The sequence below is a fragment of the Mobula hypostoma genome, chromosome 22, assembly GCF_963921235.1.
Source record: "Mobula hypostoma chromosome 22, sMobHyp1.1, whole genome shotgun sequence".
Taxonomy (NCBI): Eukaryota; Metazoa; Chordata; class Chondrichthyes; order Myliobatiformes; family Myliobatidae; genus Mobula; species Mobula hypostoma.
Window position 1 is genome coordinate 35891040 of NC_086118.1, and position 22552 is coordinate 35913591.

The 22552-nt window shown below is 39.5% G+C and overlaps 1 protein-coding gene across 1 annotated transcript in view; it reads right to left on the reverse strand.

The window, feature by feature from the left end:
• The window catches only part of LOC134360278 (protein sidekick-2-like), a 983228-nt gene that overhangs the window by 527547 nt on the left and 433129 nt on the right, over positions 1-22552 (reverse strand). The window contains exon 2 of the mRNA XM_063074455.1: positions 1771-1930. Within this exon, the coding sequence (XP_062930525.1) occupies positions 1771-1930 (160 nt within the window). The remainder of the gene's footprint in view (positions 1-1770; positions 1931-22552) is intronic.

A 22552-nucleotide genomic window follows, 5' to 3' on the forward strand; every position in this document is an offset into this window, starting at 1 on the left:
TACCAATATCTTCTGACTGCAGAAATTTATCCAGATCTGTTTTAAAGGCATGAATTGGTTTCAAGTGAATAAATTTCTCTGACAGATTGTTGCACTTTTTCATTAATGAAATGGTTAGGGACAAGTAGGAGTGTTGGTGGCAACATTCAGCACCGTTGGGAGAAATGACTGGAAATATTCTACACATGAAGTCATGTGGCCTGCTAAAATGGAGTTATTAGGCTTTATTCTGCTACCAGCAATTGCAAACTGATTACTTATCCTTGCCCAAGTTCACATTCAATAGAGAATTTACAGAACACAATAAACTGGAGTTCTGACTTGCTTTTTATAATACTTATTCAAGGGATGTGGGCTTTGCAGGCTGAGCCAGCATTCAATTGTCCATCCCTGACTGTCCATTCATGAAGAAGTTAGTGAAACATTTTCTTAAACTACTGTAGTTCTTGAGGTGTGAGTGTGCCCATAAGGCTGTCAGGTAGAGAATTCCAGGAAATCCTGCATTTTGTGGATGGAGCAAAGATGCTCCAAACAAAGCAGTCCCCCAAACTATGTCGGGTCTCTGTAGAGGAGGCTTCATTGGAAGGTCTGGATCCGGTAAAGGACCCCAACAGGTTTGCAGGTGAAGTGTTGCCTGACCTGGAAGGACTGCTTGGGGCTCTGAGGTGAGAGGGGAGGTGAATGGGCAGGTGTAGCATTTTTTCCATCTGTAGGGATAAATGATAGGAGGGGGATTAGTGGGGAGGGGCAAATAGACACAGGAATCACGGAAGGAGCGATCGCTGTGGAAAACAGAGAGTGGGGGGTGGAAAGTAAAGATGTGTTTAGTGGAAGATGGTGGAAGTTGCAGAGAATGAATACCTGGTGATATGTTCAGAAGTTAGTGCTCGCTACTGCGACTGCAGTCCGAGCTCATTCCATTTATCAATATGTAATAAATAGCCTAATAAATAAATAGACTGCTGTACAACCAATGAGTGAATAATGGTTAAGTTACTGGTTTAGCAACCCAGAGGGCTTGACTAAGGATTTGTATTGAGTTCAATTCAGACACTGATATTTATTCAGTTATTTAAATAATCTAAACAGAAATAAAACACATAAGTAACACTCACAATGAAACAATCAATAGTTTGCAAAAACCCTTCAGCTTCACTTGTATTAATGAAGGTTGTCTGTCACCATTATCCACTCTTGCTTATGTAGCTCCACATCAAAAGCAATTTGACTACCTCTTAAACTTTACTCTGATATTGTAAAATAAAATAAAGTACTGTAAAGGGATATTTGTTTCTTTTATATATTGTGGCTCTTGGTTACTTTTCCACTGGCAGACCTACAAAATATTTGGTGATTTGGTTAAAGATGCCAATTTATTTTGAAGCAACAGATAGGAGCAAACACAATTAGGTTAACCAATGCCACCTATTGTTGTCTAACAAAATAATGAATACATTTACATTGTTTTATAACTTTCCTAAAAGAGTACACTGAATACAATTTGTTAATTAACTCCAAAATAATGCTTGTGTGAAACCATGGTTCTTCATATTCTGTACCTCATAATGAAAAACCACTGTTTTCAAGCTGATTCTAATGAACTGAAAATTAACTCTATTTCTCTTTCCACAGACACTACTTTTCTTGCTGAGCATTTTTCTGCATTTTTTAAAACTTGATTCACATTATCTGAAATGGACTAATTCATCTACCAAATATGTTAAAATTTTCATGGAGCGCAAAACCGAAACTGCGAGTGTGGCCACTGACCTGTACTCCAGAGAGAAACGTGTCAACTCCGTATCATTATACAACCATTTGAACTCTAAAGGCCAGCTCCCTTCAGCCATGCACGTCAGGACTAAACGGTTTCCCTCCAAGTGGATCTGTGAGCGAATAGGCTCCGTTTTGAAATAAGGCGGCACATCATCTGAAATACAGGTAGGAAATGTTTAAGGACAATGCATTTGATGCTGATTTTAATAACAAAAGAATATAATGACACCAGCGAACATAGAAACGTAGAAAACCTACAGCATAATACAGGCCCTTCGGCCCACAAAGTTGTGCCGAACATGTCCTTACCACAGAAATTACTAGGGTTACCCATAGCCCTCTATTTTTCTAAGCTCCATGTACCTATCCAAAAGTCTCTTAAAAGACCCTATCGTATCCACTTCTGCCACCATTGCCGGCAGCCCAATTCCATGCACTCACCACTCTGAGTAAAAAACTTATCCCTGACATCTCCTCTGTACCTACTCCCAAGCACCTTAGACCTGTGTCCTCTTGTGGCAGCCATTTCAGCTCTGGGAAAAAGCCTCTGACTATCCACATGATGTATAATATGTATAGTACTCCAACTAGTCACCAAAGCAATGTGCCCGACCTGTCATTGAGTTGATTTTGCGGTTCTTTTGAAATGTTATTTTACGTCAATTAGCACAAAAAGAAATTGAATGAGCCGTATAACAAGAAAATCAAATTTAAATTGATCCTTCTGTTTACTTCATTGTGAAACACTCAACAGATTTGTTCTCTGTTACTTAGTGCCAATTTGCTTTGCTATAAGCCAGGTAAACAATAATAGCATTTTTGTAATTAGTAATATAAAAAATATATAGTAACAATCTTGAAATTAAGCATGTTATTATTTTAGAAATTATATTTTAATGGAGGTGTTTACCAATTTATGGACAAATTTAGTAACTCCACGTTCCAAACAACAGGCTAAATTCAACAAGGCTGCAGAAAAGAAAACTGCAAACTGTAATGTTAATGTTTTAGCTACATCCTTGACAATAGCTTCTTTGCTCAAAATGCAGGATTGTTGATCGACATTTATAATTTTATTTCCAAAAGAATTGACACCACTACTGTGAGAACCATTTCAATGAAGTCCCTGGAGTGATTTTACTGCTGTGTGGTTTCAAAGCTATGAGTTATTTTACTATTGACCAAGGTGATCAATGATCTGAAAAGACCTACCAAGTGTATAATTCCTGAGGTGTTTCTCACACCTTTGACTAATCTCATTCTTTCTAAAAGAAGCTGCTACAATGGGAATAATACAAGTTTATTTTACTTATTTGGTGCAGGCTTCATATGCAGCTCTGATACCTGTACCACCTTCTTCTTCTTATCGTTTCCATGGACAGCCTATACACGGCCCAGCCAGAACCGGACACATTTTTGCGCCTTGTTGTTGAATTCGGCAAGATCTGCAACAGTACAGGGTTCCTCTAGCGATGGGCATTGCAGGAGATGTTGCATAGTTTGTGGCTCAGTTCCACATTCACAAGTTATCGGGCTGGGTTGTATATCCCCATTTGCTTAGTGACACCTTTGAACGACTTACACCAGTCCTAAGTCTGTTAAGGCACTTCCAGGTTGCCCAGTTGCAACAAACTCCTGGGGGAAGGCTTTCATCTGGTGGAATTTCCATTGTTGGGGGTTGTTTGAGACTGGCAAGCTGGTCTTTCCACAAGGCGATGTGGGCTTCAGATGGGGTTGATTGTAATGGAACAACACTGTTCGTGAAGCTCTTCCTTGACCTTAGGCAGCTGGATGTAGGTGTATGACCATGTAGAGGGTGCCTCTCATCTGATATTTGATGGAGTTGTTCTTTCTTGCTGGCTACCGTTCTTCTTACATCGGGGGAGCGATACCCGCCAGGATATATAGGCTGTAGGTGTTCGTTGGTTTTAAACAACCTGTAATAAGTCGGCAGCTTGCATTCAGAACGGCATCCATCTTCTTTGCATGAGTAGATCTTTCCCATGTAGGGCAGGCATATTCAGCAGTGGAATAGCAAAGAGCAAGTGGCAATGTTTTCAGGCTTGCTCCCCATTTTGTGTTAGTGAGCTTAAACAGGATGTTGTTTCATGCGCTCACTTTTGCCTTTGTCTTATTGATGTGGTTCTTGAAAGTGAGGCATCTGTCAAGGGTGACTCCTAAGTAGATAGGGTGCTTGCAATGCCTCAGTGTTGCTCCAAACCAGGTTACTTTAAGCTGTTGTTTGGCTTCATGGTTCCTGAGGTGGAATGCACAAACTTGCATCTTTGATGGGTTTTGCGCAGAGGTGGTTTTCATCATAGTATGATGTTAGTCCCTCCAAGGCCTCAGAAATTGTTTTCTCCACGGTGTTAAAATCAGTGCTTTGGGCAGTGATGCATAAGTCATCAGTATATATAAGATGGCGTGTAACATCATCTATAGGTTGGTCATTCATGTAGATGTTGTACAGCAGCGGAGCAAGCACACTTCCGTGAGGAAGACCATTCTTCTGAATACACCACCTGCTGCGCTCCCCACCTAGATCAACGTAGAACCGCGATTCTGAAGCACGCTTTCTGTACCTAAACAGCCACTTCTGGAAGTGAGTAAATCGACATCAGGTGAAGAGATCTATCACTACTGAACACTGTGGTGCCTGGTCATTCTCCTATAAGTTACGGAGCTCAAGATTTTTCCCTTATTTTATTTCAAGTTTCTTTATTCTATGTAAACTGCAGCCATTTCAGAGAAGCTTATTCAGAAACAATACATAAACTATGAAATTAATGACTGACTAAAAGGGGGGCAATTACATGTTCTGGTCCAGATACAGCTCAGTGTTTCTTTACAAGTCCAGCTTTGATTTGTCCTTCTAAATGATCAGAAAAGGGAAGGCAAGTGGATCTCAGTTCCTAGAATCGATTTTAAAAAGACAATTTTTGAACAGCTTCTATTACAGGGACTGCTTTTGCATTAACTTTGTAAATTCTGGCTCTAGACTAGAACAAATATTTACTCAGAAAGCACAAAAGAAAAAAAATTCCAAAGTCCTGTTTCCATCACATTTTATTTCAAATAAATACTTTTGCCATTATATTTTATATTTATAAAAAACAACTATTAAAATTGATGCCTCACCCATAATTATGTGAATCTTGACTGGTAATGAAATAACGTGCTGGCAGATTGTCAGTCACGATGAGCTGGATTAGTAAATTTGCATCTTTCACTTCTGATCAAAATTACCACTTCATACAGTTTTATTTGCCACTACAACGTTGGCAACATAAGTAAATATACACCACCCTTGCCTTAATGAGCCACAACAACAGTGCGATTGACAAAGGTTAGAGTTGATAGGTTTGAAAGCCTGCAGCAATTCTCCTTACTTCCAAGATCCTATCAATCATTACAAATTGCTCTTCTTCCCTTGTGGCTTATCTAGTTTTTTTTCCCTGCGAATGCTGAAGCCATGCAGACAAGGAAAATTCCAGATTCAATCTCTTCTTGCTAAGTTTATTGATCTTCTCTAGGGCTACTACAATGTGTATATCACAAATGACTTTAGCTGATTCTGATGCAGAGGATCATGTGCTGTTATCACATCTGCTCTTAATATGCTGAAGTTTGCCATTTTACTAACATTGCTATTGGAAACAGTGGAGCCACAGACATGCAGTGGTGCAGCTAGAGGAGCTGCTGCCTTAGAGCACCAGCAAGCTAGGTCATGCACTCTGGAGATAACTGTGTGGAGTTTGCACATTCTTCCTGGGATACATGGGTTTGCTATCCTCTGCCATCCGATTTCTGAATGGACATTGAACTCACTACCTTACATTTTTATTTTTATCTTTACACCCCATATTTAATATATACATATGTGCTTACTGTAATTCACGTCTTTTTTTCGATTATTAGTTTTGCACTGTACTGCTCCCGCAAAGACTACAAATTTCATGACATATCCTGGTGTTTTTAATCTGGGTGCTGGGGTTCTCTCATGTTAATAGGTTAATAGGTCAAATTGGCCACATTAAATTGTCACTGGTGTGTAAATTGGTGGTAAAGTCTGAGACATGTTGCGGGGGATAAGGAGAGAATAAAAAAGGAATTAATGCATGATAGGCAGCATAAACTCAATTTGCCAAAGCTTCTTATTTCCATGCCATCTGACTCTTTGACTCTACCAATTTGTCACAAGCTGACTAATGCTTCTACTACTGTGGCTTTTCCCAAGAAATTGCTGTCTTGATAGACAAAAGAATTATTGAGCAAAAAAGTGCTGTTCAAGACATCAACATGACATGCAAACACCAGGAAATCTGCAGATGCTGGAGTTTCAAGCAACACACATAAAAATTGCTAGTGAACGCAGCAGGCTAGGCAGCATCTATAGGAAGAGGTACAGTTGACGTTTCGGGCCGAGACACTTCGTCAGGACTAACTGAAAGAAGATAGTCAGAGATTTGAAAGTGGGAGGGGGAGGGGGAGATCCAAAATGATAGGAGAAGACAGGAAGGGGAAAGGATGGAGCCAGGAGCTGGAAAGTTGATTGGCAAAAGGGATATGAGAGGATCATGGGACGGACAGGAGGCCTAGGGAGAAAGAAAGGGGCGGGGGGAAGCCCAGAGGATGGGCAAGGAGTATAGCGAGAAGGACAGAGGGAGAAAAAGGAGAGAGAGAAAAAAATATAATAATAAAAGATAAATAAATAACGGATGGGGTATGAAGGGGAGGTGGGGCATTAACGGAAGTTAGAGAAGTCAATGTTCAGTGCTCCCGATGCGGCCTTCTATATCTCAGCGAGACCCAAAGCAGGCTGGGAGACCGTTTCGCTGAACACCTACGCTCTGTCCGCCAGAGAAAGCAGGATCTCCCAGTGGCCACACATTTTAATTCCACGTCCCATTCCCATTCTGATATATCTATCCATAGCCTCCTCTACTGTTAAGATGAAGCCACACTCAGGTTGGAGGAACAACATCTTATATTCCGTCTGGGTAGCTTCCAACCTGATGGCATGAACATTGACTTCTCTAACTTCCGTTAAGACCATAAGACCATAAGACAAAGGAGAAGTAGGCCATTCAGCCCATCGAGTCTGCTCCGCCATTTTATCATGAGCTGATCCATTTTCTCCTATTTAGTCCCACTCCCCTGCCTTTGCACCATAACCTTTGATGCCCTGGCTACTCAGATACCTATCAATCTCTGCCTTAAATACACCCAATGACTTGGCCTCCACTGCTGCCCGTGGCAACAAATTCCATTGATTCACCACCCTCTGACTAAAAAAATTTCTTCACATTTCTGTTCTGAAAGGGCACCCTTCAATCCTTAAGTCATGCCCTCTCGTACTAGACTCCCCCATCATGGGAAACAACTTTGCCACATCCACTCTGTCCATGCCTTTTAACATTCGAAATGTTTCTATGAGGTCTCCCCTCATTCTTCTAAACTCCAAGGAATACAGTCCAAGAGCGGTCAAATGTTGTTCCTCGTTTACAAACGTAAAGCTGCTCTTTTTAACTTCTCCAATATGACAGTACAACAACATCAGAAAATAGGAGCAGGAGTCACTTTGGAGTATTTTCCTCCAATCACTTGAAAGCGGAGGAGGACGAGAGGTGACCTGGTAGAGGTGCACAACTTGACAAGAGGCACAGATCAAGTGGACATCCAGAGACTTCTCCCAGGGCACAAATGGTTAAGATGACAGGACATCCATTTAAAAAGATTAGGGGGATGTCAGAGATGCATTTTTTTTATAAACACAGAGAGTGGAGGGTGCCTGGATCGCGCTGCCAGGAGTGGTGGTAGAGGCAGACACACTAGAGGCTTTCAAGAGACTCATAGATATGCATGCACATGGCTGAAAGAAAAATGGAGGTCTACGCAGGAGGGAAGGGTTAGAAGATCAGCCTGACATCATGGGCCAAAGGGCCTGTACTCTGCTGCACTGTTCCATGTTCTACATTGCTATATCAATTGGTGTGTATCCTGTCCATCTTTAATAATTACTACTCATCTCTAGTAGGTGTTCGTGTGTCATTTTCCTCACCACTGTTGTTAGGTGAAGTGTTCATGAATTCTGCCTTACTGAGTTGGAATAACGATGTTTGCATAAATAAGTACAGTGGATTCCGGTTAATTGGGCTATCAGTTAATTGGGATAACCGCTTGTTCGGGACAACTCTTAAAGAACATAAACTAATCAAGAAAATAGCTGGACTCCCTTCATTTATTTGGGACACTATGCTGCTTAATTGGGACAGGAGACTGTTGCCGAACAGTTTCTAACTTACATTAGTCAAGTACACTTGTGTGACTGTCACCATGATTAGAGCGAACAATTTTTAAATAGTGTCAGTTATGTGTGTTTGTGCTTAAAAAGCAGCGATTTTTGACAATTGACAAGAAATAAGCAGTAAGAAAATTCAGAATTGTTTTGCTCACCACAGTTTCAAGCATTCAGTCTTGGAAATGCCAAGTTAATGCCCCATCCGTTATTTATCTTTTATTATTATATATTCTTTTCTCTCTCTCCTTTTTCTCCCTCTGTCCTTCTCACTATACTCCTTGCCCATCCTCTGGGCCTCCCGTCTGTCCCATGATCCTCTCATATCCTTTTTGCCAATCAACTTTACAGCTCTTAGCTCCATCCCTTCCCCCTATCATTTCGGATCTCCCCCTCCCCCTCCCACTTTCAAATCTCTCACTATCTCTTCTTTCAGTTAGTCCTGACGAAGGGTGTCGGCCCGAAGCGTCGACTGTACCTCTTCCTAGAGATGCTGCCTGGCCTGCTGCGTTCACCAGCAACTTTTATGTGTGTTGCATCAACATGACATGGCTATTTTTGTTCTGAGCTTTTCAATACACACAGAATAACATGCATTTTACATCAGTCAATATATTTACAAGATGATGTGCAATTGTAGAATACTTCATTATCCGCCATCCTAACCTTTCCTTTGCTTTCAGCTGTCAGGACATTTTAATTGTCACATAGCAGTCTATTCAAATATTCCACCAACTTGCTGACATGAGCTAATCCGACACAGAATAGAAATCCATAGAAATAAAAGCTTTCACTCCTGCTGATTGAGCTGTTTACTATTCAACCCTTCAGAATTAAAGTAACATCCCACTGACTCCATGTAAAACAAAAGAGTATTTGAATTCCATCAGTTCAATTGCAAAGTATTACAGCACATATTTTGTCCATATTTGAAATATGGCCATTCTATTGGTCAATTACTTTCCTCTATCCCCATTGTACTAATGAGTTTTTGAAAAATATCAGTAAATTCAGAAGATTGATAAAAATATGTTGAACAAAACTTAAAACATTCCTAAAAATTACACAGCACACAACTAAGTGTCATCGCTCTATCCCAAAATAAATCCGAGCTTGTTTCAAAATGGATTTGGCAGTGATCAGTATGTTGAACTGAAGGATAACGTCAACACTTTTCAAGCACTCAAGTCAACAGCATTATAAGAGCTTATTATTTTTGAAGAGTTAGCTGGTGAAGATGAAGAGTCCTGTAGGCATGTCACATGACAGGTAAAGAGAATACCTTATGACATTGATGTTTGTTAACTCATAGCAACACAAGAGAATGACACGACTGTTGCCTTAAGAAGGCAATATCCATTATTAAAGAGCCCCACCACCTTTATTAGGTACCCCCTATACCTATAAAGATGAACACTGATTGTATATCCATGGTCTTCTCCTGCAGTAGCCCATCCACTTGAAGCTTCAATGTGTTGTGCAATTAGAGATGCTGTAACACATGGGTAATGAAGTTGCTGCGGCCTTCCTGACAGCTTGAACCATTCTGCTCTGACTCCTCTCATTAACAAGGCATTTTTACCTATAGAAATGCCACTCTCATGTTTTCTGTTTTTTTTTTGCCCTGTAAGCTCTGGAGAGTGTTGTGTGTGAAAATCAGCAGTTTCTGAGCTACTCAAACTACCTTGCCTGGCACCAACAATCATTTCGTAGTCAAAGTTACTTTGATCATACCCCTCCCGCCCCCCCCCCGTCTTCTCCTATCATTTCTGATCTCCCCCACCCCTCCCCCTCCCACTTTCAAATCTCTTACTATCTCTTCTTTCAGTTAGTCCCAACGAAGGGTCTCAGCCCGAAACGTTGACTGTACCTCTTCCTATAGATGCTGCCTGGCCTGCTGCGTTCACCAGCAACTTTTATGTGTGTTGTTTGAAGTTCCAGCATCTGCAGATTTCCTTGTGATCACATTTCTTCCCCATTCTGATGTTTGATCTGAACAACTAAACCTTTTGACCACGTTTGCATGCTTTTATGCATTAAGCTGCTGCCACATGATTGGCTCATTAAATATTTGCATTAACAAGCAGGTTTACCTCATAAAGTGGCAACTGGGTGTATATTTACCACACATTCTGTACATGAAACAAATTGAAACAAACATGTCCAATGCTTTTATACATTCAATCATATGGAAGTCAATAATGACTTTTAAAATTAACTTTCAACAATTATGAAGCAGATATCAAAACTAAAGTGGGTGCATCTTTCCTCTAACCCCCAACCCTTAGTTCTTCTGTCTAAACTATAGATATGGATTACAAATAGCTGTAACACAGGGACTGATGCTCGTTGCACATCACTAATACTATCCCATCAACCCATAAGTAACTACTTCTACCTTGTTTTCACCTGCTAACTAAACCTCAGTCCTTGTTAATATATTATTGGCAGTACTTCCATACTTAATTTGTGTAATAATTTTAGTGGCACCATATCAAATGTTTCTTCTTGAAAATCCAAATGCACTGTATTCACTTATTTAAAATTCTTGGTATTACAACATCAAATAGATTTGTCACAAAAAACTGGTCCTTTAACTACACTGTTTTGACTTTGTCCAGTCTTCCTGGCTCAGAACCTGTATCTGGATACCAGTGCTAATTCTGGGATACGCTGCATAAATTCCCATTGCTGCATCATGTGATCTGTTGCTCATGCCACGGCTTTTTCAAGGAATCCAACAGGGTATTGCAGTTGATGAGCTTGCATGGAGTTATACCTCTTGTAAACAAACACAAGAGCCCCTGTTGAAATGCTTTTTAGAAATTGGCTGTAAAACAAACAGGTACAGAATTTTTACTTCATTAAGTTAGTTTCAGTACCTTGTTTTTATGGATATGCAAGTGTCTATTTAAATGCAAAACATTTTATTCAACAATATTATTGTTTCAAATAGCTCTTACAATAAATAGCTCTTATAGATTTAAATAGGCTCCTCTACCAGGGTGCCAAAGTCCATTTGCTCATCCAATTTCCAGTGTTTCTTCTCAGCTGCACAATTAGCAAGAACTGTGGATAAAGGGGAAGGCTGAGCTGAGGTTCCCACAGCACTGAATTCAAGGTCCTGACTTTTTTGTCATCAGGCCTTTACGAGGCCCAACTGAGATGGTATTGGGTTTGCTGATTACAAAGCTCTAAATTCAAATGAAGACCTTAAACTCTTATCGAATATAAATAGCCCCAAGTATTCTCACTAAAGGGAGATTATACTGTAACTACCTAATCTTCAATGGCTAGTCTACCTTGTTTATTCTCCTTGGTGAGTCTAGCTGCCAATACCCATTATTCACACTAACAAAGTAGTTTAAAACACAGTTCATTTATTTTCAGTAATACACATTTAAATCTGAGAAACACTCTTAAAACACATTTAAAACTCTCAGAAGATTTCTATTTTATAAACATTTCCAAATTACAAGCCATTTCTAAAACACAAATGATAAAGGATAAAGGGTTTCCAAAACACAGGTACAATTCCTATAAACCAAAATGATATACCAAAGAGTTGAAGATTAACAAATCACACTTCACAGAAATTGAAACCAGAGTAATGGATTCTAGTTTACCCCATGTTTCTTCTCAATGTTCCTGACCCCATTGCTAATAAACCTGAAGTGCTTTCTACATTTACAACTTTTTTCTCCACTTGTGATTTCACATGCATCCAGTATTTCTTCAGCTGTCCTTTTAACATAAGCAGTCTAAAAACATTTTTCAGATATAGACTTCAGCTTAATATTCACAGTTCACAATTAACTTCCTTGAGTACATAAACCTTCCAACTATAAACACATAATATATTGATACGCAAAATAATATTATCCATCTGATCAGCAAATTTCCTTGAACTAAGCAACTCAGTCATCTTGTCTGCTTTGAAGCAAGCCAAATTAAACAAGCCATTGTTCTATACTGAATCTTGAACAGTAAGAAAGCAGTTACTTACTACAAAGAGAACATCTGCTCTATAAACAGAGCTTGTTTGTAAAGCTATTCTATAGACAGTACTTGTTTTAACTTGGAACTGATTACTGCTTTCCATTTACACTTTAAGAACCAAGACTGACTTCCATTTACGACCAGACACCAAACAAACTTTAGCTTGTGACCTTACCAGTGGCAGATGCTGTGCTTAGAAAGCCAAGATTAGCAAACAACTAAGGATTCCACTGGCCAAGGAGTGAATATCCATCATACAACCAAATGGGAATTAATGCCTCCTAGATCTATGTTTCCAGGTGCCCTACATCATTCTGATGCCCTGTGATTCGACTGGAATCCAATTCAACATCTTGGAACTGAAGTGTTACGAGAAGAAGACATTCACTGTCAAGATGCTTATGCAGGAATGTGATACAATGCACACCAATTGCATTACAATTCTTAACCAACCATAATGAATGAATTGCAACTTCAATGAAGGTTTATGTATTTATTCAACTAAGCTTTTTCATATTTTTAAGTTAAATACTTAATTAAGTCTATCTGTAGATTAAAACCAAATTGAATATTTACCAAACAACCTCTCCCTAGAGATGCTGCCTGGCCTGCTGCGTTCACCAGCAACTTTGATGTGTGTTGCTTGAATATTTACCAGTTGGGAAACTATCACTGCCATCTCTCCTTGTGATTCTTCACCATTGTAGCTCATGGATCGCTGTTATATTTACTGCTCAAACTTGCACTGTTCTCTTCTAATACACTATCTATTCCTTTTATACCACTCCACTCTCAGCAGGACTCCCTGGAATTGAAACTAAACTTCCTTTTTGGTTTATCACCAACCTTTGAAGTTTTTGATCTCTTCACTTTAAATATTTGAATTTGATGGGCAGCTTTTTAGCAACTTTAAAGTTTAAAGGATGATTTTTATGCTACATACACACAAATTATTGTTTAAAATCAAATGCAAAGGCACCAGCAGGACAGTAGTGAAATCAGACTATTTGAATCTGAAAGATGAGGGACTTCTCTCTTATATTCTCTCAAACACTGAGAATAGTGATTGAGAACAAAAGGCTGATGCTTTATGCTAGTCAGTGCTATCTGCCACAGCTTTTGAAAGATGAACATCTGTGGGCACACAGTTATTTTGCATCAATTTAAGGACGTTTACAATACTAGCAAGATCACTCATAAAACCATCAATAGGTTGTCACTCTCTTGGGGGGAAAAAGACAATGCAACTTCTTTCTGCACCCTCCTCATTTCAAGAAAGGCCCTTCTGGAATAAAGTTGTTCCTTTGCAGACATGAAGCATGGTGTTGAATCATTTACCAGAAGCCTCCAAGCTCCCAGGAGTCAAATTGAGATTTGCTCACAGCGATGGATTCATATTTTATTATTCTCAATGCCCTGTGGGGCACCCTGCAGCTGAACACCATCATCAAAGTTGTATAATAAAATGCTTGAGGGGTATGAAATACTCCGAGGTCTATTCCCCAATGTTTCTTCTTTTGCAGTGTGCAAGAATATTTTTTTCTGTGTCAGTGGTCAATGGTTTAGGAACAAATGTTCTTTTAACCAAATTTTTCTGTCACTTGAAACATCCTCTAAATATTACATAACATTGACAGCATTCTTAATAGAAATGAGCCTAGAAATTTAAACAATTAGTGCACATCAATATTGTGGTTCTTTCAACAATTATTCCTCTCCCCCACCACACAACCAACTGATAATATTTATCAACCAAAAGAAAGAAGAATCAATTATAATCAGTCTTTAATAGTTGCTGCTTTGTTGGTAAATGGAGCAATGTAGCAAGTGGCAACCGAACGTTCTAAGGATAGGTGAAACAGGAGCCTGCTTCTACAACAATGTATTCAATAAGTCCATGGCATCTGTGGCCAGTTCAGGGTCTCAGGAACAGAACTAACTGAGCAAGGGAAAAATGGAAATTATCTATGAAGCATAGCATACCTCTAACTGAATGGACACAAAATAAACTGCCAGGTTATTCTATTTGCATTTTTTCTTCATCTATTTTCTGGTTCCCAATAATACAAACCGCCCCCCCCCCCAAATAACTGCACCACCACCACAGATTAAAGAAAACTCTTTCATCCCATTTTGTTTAAGTAAAGTTATACTAATATAGGAGGCAGTTCATCGCAAGCTTGAAGGATGATCCAAGGTATGAAGACGGGGGAGGAAAGATGACCAGGTTGGGCCTGTTTGGCAAGATGGCAGTAGTGAATCATGGCAATGTGTTGTGGGCAGCTTACAAATCTTCAAAATATACCTCTCTTGAACTACTCTCACTGCAAATTGCAGTCAGAAGTGACCCTCTAAGTAACATACTTTTGAACCATCCTAACAAACTAGCGAGTCTGCGATATCCTGAAGGACTCAGGCAACTTAACTCTTAGGCATGCTTTAAGTAGATGAAGGTACATTGCAGTGGCTGAGAGGGAAGAGGGGAGGACTATATGTCAAGCTAAAATGAAGGGACATGAAACTTCCTCTACCCAACATCTTGTTAGAAAATGTGCAGAGAAATGCTTCCCTGGTGTCATGGATTCTTGATTACCTGACTGGCAGACCACAGTACGTGTGCTTGCAACACTGTGTCCGACAGAGTGATCAGCAGCACTGGGGCTCCACAGGGGACTGTCTGGTCTCCCTTTCTCTTCACCATTTACACCTCGGACTTCTACTACTGCACAGAGTCTTGTCATCTTCAGAAGTTTTCGGATGACTCTGCCATAGTTGGATGCATCAGCAAGGGAGATGAGGTTGAGTACAGGGCTACTTTAGGAAACTTTGTCACATGGTGTGAGCAGAATTATCTGCAGCTTAATGTGAAAAAGACTAAGGAGCTGGTGGTAGACCTGAAGAGAGCTAAGGTACTGGTGACCCCTGTTTCCATCCAGGGGGCCAGTGTGGACGTGGTGGAGGATTACAAATACCTGGGGATACGAATTGACAATAAACTGGACTGGTCAAAGAACACTGAGGCTGTCTACAAGAAGGGTCAGAGCCGTCTCTACTTCCTGAGGAGACTGAGGTCCTTTAACATCTGCCGGACGATGCTGAGGATGTTCTACGAGTCTGTGGTGGCCAGTGCTATCATGTTTACTGTTGTGTGCTGGGGCAGCAGGCTGAGGGTAGCAGACACCAACAGAATCAACAAACTTATTCGTAAGGCCAGTGATGTTGTGGGGATGGAACTGGACTCTCTGACAGTGGTGTCTGAAAAGAGGATGCTGTCTAAGTTGCATGCCATCTTGGACAATGTCTCCCATCCACTACATAATGTACTGGATGGGCACAGGAGTACATTCAGCCAGAGACTCATTCCCCCAAGATGCAGCACAGAGTGTCATAGGATGTCATTCCTGCCTGTGGCCACCAAACTTTACAACTCTTCCCTTGGAGGGTCAGACACCCTGTGCCTATAGGCTGGTCCTGGACTTATTTCATAATTTACTGGCATAATTTACATATTACTATTTAACTATTTATGGTTCTATTACTATTATTTATGGTGCAACTGTAACGAAAACCAATTTTCCCCTGGGATCAATAAAGTATGACTATGACTATGAGTCGTTGGAAAACAAGATTGAGGACCTTGGGCAAGGTTTCTGTATTAGAGGGAAATGAGGAATTGCTGCGTTCTCTGTTTCACAAAGATATGGCTCACTCTGGACATGCCGGATACACCAGTAAGACTGGACAGCTTAGCGAATCACATGATGGACTGGCCTGCTGATTTGGAGAAGGCAAAAGATGGGTGGGGGGAGGTGTTTCTTTGTGGTGCTCAGACGTTGTGGTCTTGTTGCACTGTTGTTCCCCCAACCTGGAACCTCTAATGATTAAGTGCTGACCATTCTACTTACCAAGAGAGTTCTCTTCTGTGACCTTGCCCACAGCTTACATACCACCAAAGGTCAATGTATTGAGTGCCGCCATCAGCAGACAAGAAACAGCCGACCCCAGTGCCTTTCAAATCATTGAGAGGACTTCATTCAAGCATGTCTGAAGAAATCTGTGCCCAATTATCATCAACATATTACCTGCAGCACCAGGAGTCTCAATACACTACTACACTACGATTAGAAGTGCCTACCATTTCATGCCTAGACCACATTTCAGGAAATCTGATTACTTGGCTTTCCTCCTCCTACCTGCATACAGGTAGAGGCTAAAGAGCAAGGATCCAGAGTTAAGGTCAACAAAGAGGTGGTCATTGGAGGAAGGGAAGTGTATACAGGATTGTTTCGAGGTGGTGAATGAGACATGTTCAAGGACAAATTAGAGGATCTGAACCAATGCACCACAGTTGTCATGGACTTTATAGAGACAGTGGTAGACAACGTCCTTCATTGTCTTCACCAACCAGAAGTCCTGGATGAACCAAAAACTCCACAAACTGCTGAGGGCCAGATCAGTGGTTGTCAGGTCTGATGCCCAAGTCGTCCAGGTACGATCTCCAGAAAGCCATCTCATGTGCCAATGGCAACTTGAACCAATGTTCTCACACAAATAGACTCACTTTCAAGGACTCTTCCTCTCATGTTCTCAATACTATTTATTTATTTATTTATTATTATTTTTTCCCCTTTCTTATTGTATTTACATAGTTTGTTGTCTTCTGCACTCTGGTTGTCTTTCAATCATTCCGTTATGGTTATTATTCTACAGATTTATTGAGCATGCCCACAAGAAAATGAATATCAGAGTTGCATATGGTGACATATATGTACTTTGATAATAAATTTACTTTGAACTTTGAAATCTTTGACAAACTTCTATGGATGTGCGGTGGAAAGTACATTGACTGGTTGCATCATGGACTAGAATGAGAACACCAACCCTTGAATGGAAAAGCCTACAGAGGTAGTGGATATGCCCCAGTCCATCATGAGTAAAGCCCTCCCCACCTTTGAGCACATCTACACGGAGCACTGTCGCAGGAAATCATTATCCAACATCAAGAACTCCCATCATCAAGGCCATGGTCGCTTCTCACTGCTGTCATCAGGAAGAAGGTATAGGGGTCTCAGGACCCACACCACCAGGTTCAGGAATAGTTATTACTCCTCATCCATCAGGTTCTTGAACCAGAGGGAATGACTCCGCTCACCCCATCACTGGATTGTTCCCATAACCCATAGACTCACTTTCAAGGACTTCGTCTCATGTTCTCCATATTTATTGCTTATTATTATTATGATTACTATTTCTTGTTTTCTGTATTTGCACATGTTGTCGTCTTTTGCAAATTGATGATTGTCTGTCCATCCTGTTGGAACATTCTTTTATTGATTCTATTGTGTTTCATGTATTTACTGTGAATGCCCACAAGAAAATGAATCTCAAGGCTGTGCATGGTGACATATATGTTCTTTGATAATAAAATTATTTAGAACTTTGAACTCTGTTAATTCAAAACGTGATGTTATTGAAGGATCATTCAGGGACTGAACAATACTGACATTGATGTTTCCCCTCATGAGAGAGTCCAAGATCAAAGTGCACAATCACAAAAAAGTTGGGTGCTAATTTGAGAATGAGATATGCAAAAACTGCTTCTCTTGAAAATGCTTGAGAGTGACATTCTTCACTGTGCAGATGAATCCAGGAACATTTTCAGGGAATCAAGGGAATGTATACAATGATGTGAATTTGATGACATTTGGATCAATCATTTGAATCTTATGAAAGGTAGAAGAGGCTTGAATGACTAATGGCCTACTCATATTTCTTGTGGCCTTACAGACTATTTTTTTCTTTTTGTCCAAGTATCTACAAAGAATCTTATTTGTATATTTAGTCTCAACCTCTCAGTAATTCAGAATCTGATTTAAAATTCATCTGGACAAACCACACAATTCGAACATACTGTAAATACATTTTGCTTCACAAACTAAAAATTTAGTGCTAATATTGTTACCTCCATTAATACTTTTGATTGGAGAGAAATTAAATATCTGGAAGCTTTATCGTTAAGGAAAGTGTTCAGCTTACTTGATCTTGTTTCTCTGAATACTAACTCCGTCAGTTGCTTACTGTATTATCTAGGTGATCCCTACAGTACTTTCAAACCTCTTTGTGTTTTGCCTGAATCGAGCTTAATTCTGGCAAGAGAATATTGGATCCTGAATATAAAGGTTGAAACTTCATTTTATAGTTGTACTAGATGTTGATGAGTCAGCATTTGGAGTATTGTGCACAGTTCTGGTTACCTATCTATAGAAAAGATGGCAAGGGTACAGAAAATATTCACAACGATATGACTGGTACAGGAAAACTTGAGACTGAACAGGCTGGGACTTTTTACTCTGGCTGGGGGTACAAACATAGAAATATCAAAAATCATAAGGAGCATAGGCAAAGTGAATAGTCATAAACTTTTTCTCGGAGTTGGGGAGTCTAAAACTAGAGTGGATAGATTTAAGGTGCAAGGGGAAAGCTTTAAAGGAGACTCAAGGATCAACTTTTTCCACACAAGGGTAGCGGGTATATGGAGTAAGTTGTCAAAGTGATAGAGGTGGGTACAATAACATTTAAAAGGTAAAGGAAATTAGGAGGATATGGACCAAAGACAAGCAAATGGAATGAGCTTAGATAAACCACCTGGTCAACATATAGGAGTTAGGCTGAAAGGCTTATTTTTATATTGCGTAACTCTATCATTCCGTTGATGTGTGCACGACATAAATGCAAAGAGATGACATTTTTTTATAGGACAGTCCAAGTAACAATTCAAAAGTACTTTCTTGGATCAAATATTATGGTCTAAACTGTGAGAAAGAAGAGATTATCAGTTTGATAAGAAAGAAGATTATTAGTTATGTTGAGAGATCACTTTTTTACTGTTTTACAATTAGCTGATCTTTTTCATATTTATACCTTTTTTTTAGGGAGCGTATACCGGAAGTCATGGGGGTAGTTTTAGCGCTTGTTTCTTTCGGGCGGGTCTGCTTTAGATTTTGCCTTGGGGTCTTGGGGCGGAGGGTGGCGGGAGGGGCTTCACGTTTTAGTTTTTTTCTCTTTGGGCTATATACATTATTGAAGTACTGGTTGCGTCCTTTTTCCCGGTATCTTCTGTATGTTCTGTTTCCTCTCCGGGTTCGTGGGTCGAGCCTATCGTCAATCCTCCTCGCTGTGGGTTGACTTTAGGATTTATGGAGTCTATTATTAATTTTGTCTCCTGGAATACTAATGGTCTTAATCATCCTATTAAAAGGAAAAAAGTTTTTAAAGTGTTCCGGAGACTTAAAGCACAAATTTTATTTTTACAAGAGACCCATGTATGGAGGGGGGACAGACTACGTTTTTTTAAATTCTGGAAGGGACAACAATTTCATTCGAACACCAATGCTAAGATTCGAGGCCATTTAATGTAATATTTACCCTTCTTGTTTTTTTTTCACTGTTTTTAATGGCGGTCGGGATTGAGGACGTGATTTTAAGTTTAACTCTGTTTGGTTTCAAGTTAGCCCATTGCTTTGCTTTGCTTTTAGTTAGTTGCACGGTGGGTTGTTTTTTTGGGGGTTTTTTTTCTTTTTTTCTATCGATATATATATAAAATTTAGTATACTATTATGTTATCTTGGTTTCTTATGTTTAAATTACATTGTTTGTAGTATTTTTTTGGTATTGATACCTTCTGGAATTTTATTATACTTTAACATTGTATTAATGTTTAGATGGCTTACCTTTTTTGTATACTTATTCAATAAAAAGATTTAAAAAGAAAAGAAAGAAAGAAAGAGAGATCAAAGATTGTGATTGTTTTCCCAACAAATGGAAGAGTTAATTATGGAGGATTTCTGTGGAACAACTATGGGGGAACAGTTTCTTCTGGCAATCAAAGATTATTCATTTAAACTAATTGGCAGAAGAACTGGAGGAGAATTAGGCAGAATTTCAGAAAGCATGATGGAACCAGATTCTGTCAGAACTTTTAAAATTGAATTGAATATGGAGTTGTAGAAGGCTAATTTGCTGGGTTGCTCTTGTAAAGAGACTGCACAAGTTTGAAGGGCCAAAAGGTCTTCTTCTGTGCTATAAGATTGTATGAATCATGATTCCTGGCAATCCAATCCAGGTGTCCAGATACATGTTCTAAATTTGGCCTTCAGAACCTTGAGATTGAGTTTGTGCTTGCTATGACATACACAGGTATATTGTTTTCAGTTTACGTTCTCAATCCTTTTAAGTACTCTGTGGAGTTTATCACGTTCCACTGAGACATCTCTGTTTGATTTTGAACAGTGCAGGTTTATTGAGTCCATTCTTAAAACTTAACCCCCCTGCAACTGAGGAATGAGCAAGAAGAAATAACTTGATTAACAAACTCTTTTTGCATGTGGGATTACTCAATGTTCTAGCAAAACAATAGTCTTAATGTAAAATTAGGATAAATGGGGGTCAGATGGCCATGGAGATGTGATGGACTGTAAGACCTCTTTCTGTGCTATACCATTCTATGATTCTCTATGACTAACTGCTTTCCATGCACAACTAACCATGTAGCTAACAAAATTCAAAATATCAATCTGCATCCTGAATAACAGAGAAACTTGCTTGTGCCATACTTTGCTTAAATGTGGTGAGCCACACATAGGGCTAGCAGAGAGAAGGGAGTGGATGAGTCAGTCTACTCCCATTCTATCGGCGCCTTAAAATTAAGGTTGCTGTCTCTTGCATGTATACACTAGTACTCCTGAGTAAGAATACATCCCTATCCTTGCATGAGTAGTTGGCTGTGATGGATTATGTCAACTCACATTCTTGGGATTTTTCATCTTACTTATACATCTTAGTCGTACAGTTCTCATGGGTGCATGCACTGAGGACAACAACACTCTGAACACACATATGCACAGCCATATGGACAGTGGGTTATTAAAGGATGCAGCAATGTCTTTCAAAACTTCAGCACATCACAAGGTGCTCCACAATCAATGACACTGGATTATGAACAAGCAGGGAACCAGTGATGGTTTAGAAGAAGAAATGCATTGAAATATGCAGCCATGGAGCAATAGGAAAAAGACACCAAAATTATATTGAGTTTGTGATTTTATGTTCAGCTTTGTTACACATTTGGGTGTTTACATTATATTTTCAGGAGTAGTTGGTTGAATAAGAGCTTGTTGTAAGCGTGGGACATGTTTTGTGACTTTATAATTCACGTCTGCCTTAAGGAAGGGTAAAACCTGATTATTTTTTGACATATAGCCATAGCCTCATGGAGGATGGAATCTGAGACAAGCATCTTGCTTGTAAACTGTATCATTCTGTATTACAACCAATCAACTAAATTGTTTTGTAATATAGATGGATTTCTTCTTCAGGGCAATGGACAGATACGCCCAAAACTCCCAATCAACAAAATACATAGTAATGTGTAAGGTAGACTTGTGTGAGGTTTGATCAGCTGATTTATTTAGATGAAAAAGAAAAACAGAGAGAATAATTGAGGGAAAGAATTTAGTTCTTCATGAACAATGCAGACCATTTCTCATGCTGAGTGTTCACTGCTAAACTGAGCTAATAAACTAACCACAAGTGAAAACTTGGCAGAAAGCCAAACACTTCAAGTACTCTAATATGGGCAACTCTGAGCACTGAGTGTAAGCTCTAGCAAGAAGGCAGGAGACCAGTCAAGCTCTGATGCACAAGTCTTATCTTAGATTTCAGACTGATGAGCTCCACTCTAGTGTGAGACAAGAAGACTGACTGTGACTCTGATCTCAAATAGACCCTCTGCACGCACATTTCTTTTCCTCTTAAATTCCCTGCGTGCTGTGGAAAAAAGATGTTGCCTCCAGCAGTCAGTTAACTTCTGAGACCTCAAAAGTCATACTCCTGACAAAACCATACTGTAAGACAGAAAGAAAACTTGTAGCACTGCATCTACAGTGCTGATGAATAGCCTATTATTTTTGAGACGGCAATAACTTCCATTGATGTTGCATATTTACTGTGGCAAAATATGCTGTTATTCATTTCGCAGCAGGGATTACAAACAAAAACTGACATCTAAAGACACTAGAACATAAAACAATAGGAGAAGGAATTGTCCAGTCTTGCATTCCCAGAGATCATAGCTGATCCAAACTAACCTCAACACTACATTCCTCCATTGAAGTTCAAATATCTGCCAATCCTCACCTTGAATATATTCAATGCATACAGTTCAGATAAATTATATCTGAACATGTCTTAAATGGAAGTCTACTTATTCAGAAACTATACCCTCTAGCTTTAGATTCCCTCAGAAATGTAATATTTACTTTCAGCATCCATCCCATTAATTCTTCGCAGGATCTTATGTTTCACCAGGATCACATTTTATTCTTCTAATCTTCCAATGGGTGGCAGGTTGGAGATAACGTCTCTACCATGCATTAAGTTTAGGGTTAGCATTCCTTCCCTCCACTAGCCTGCAGGTCACCC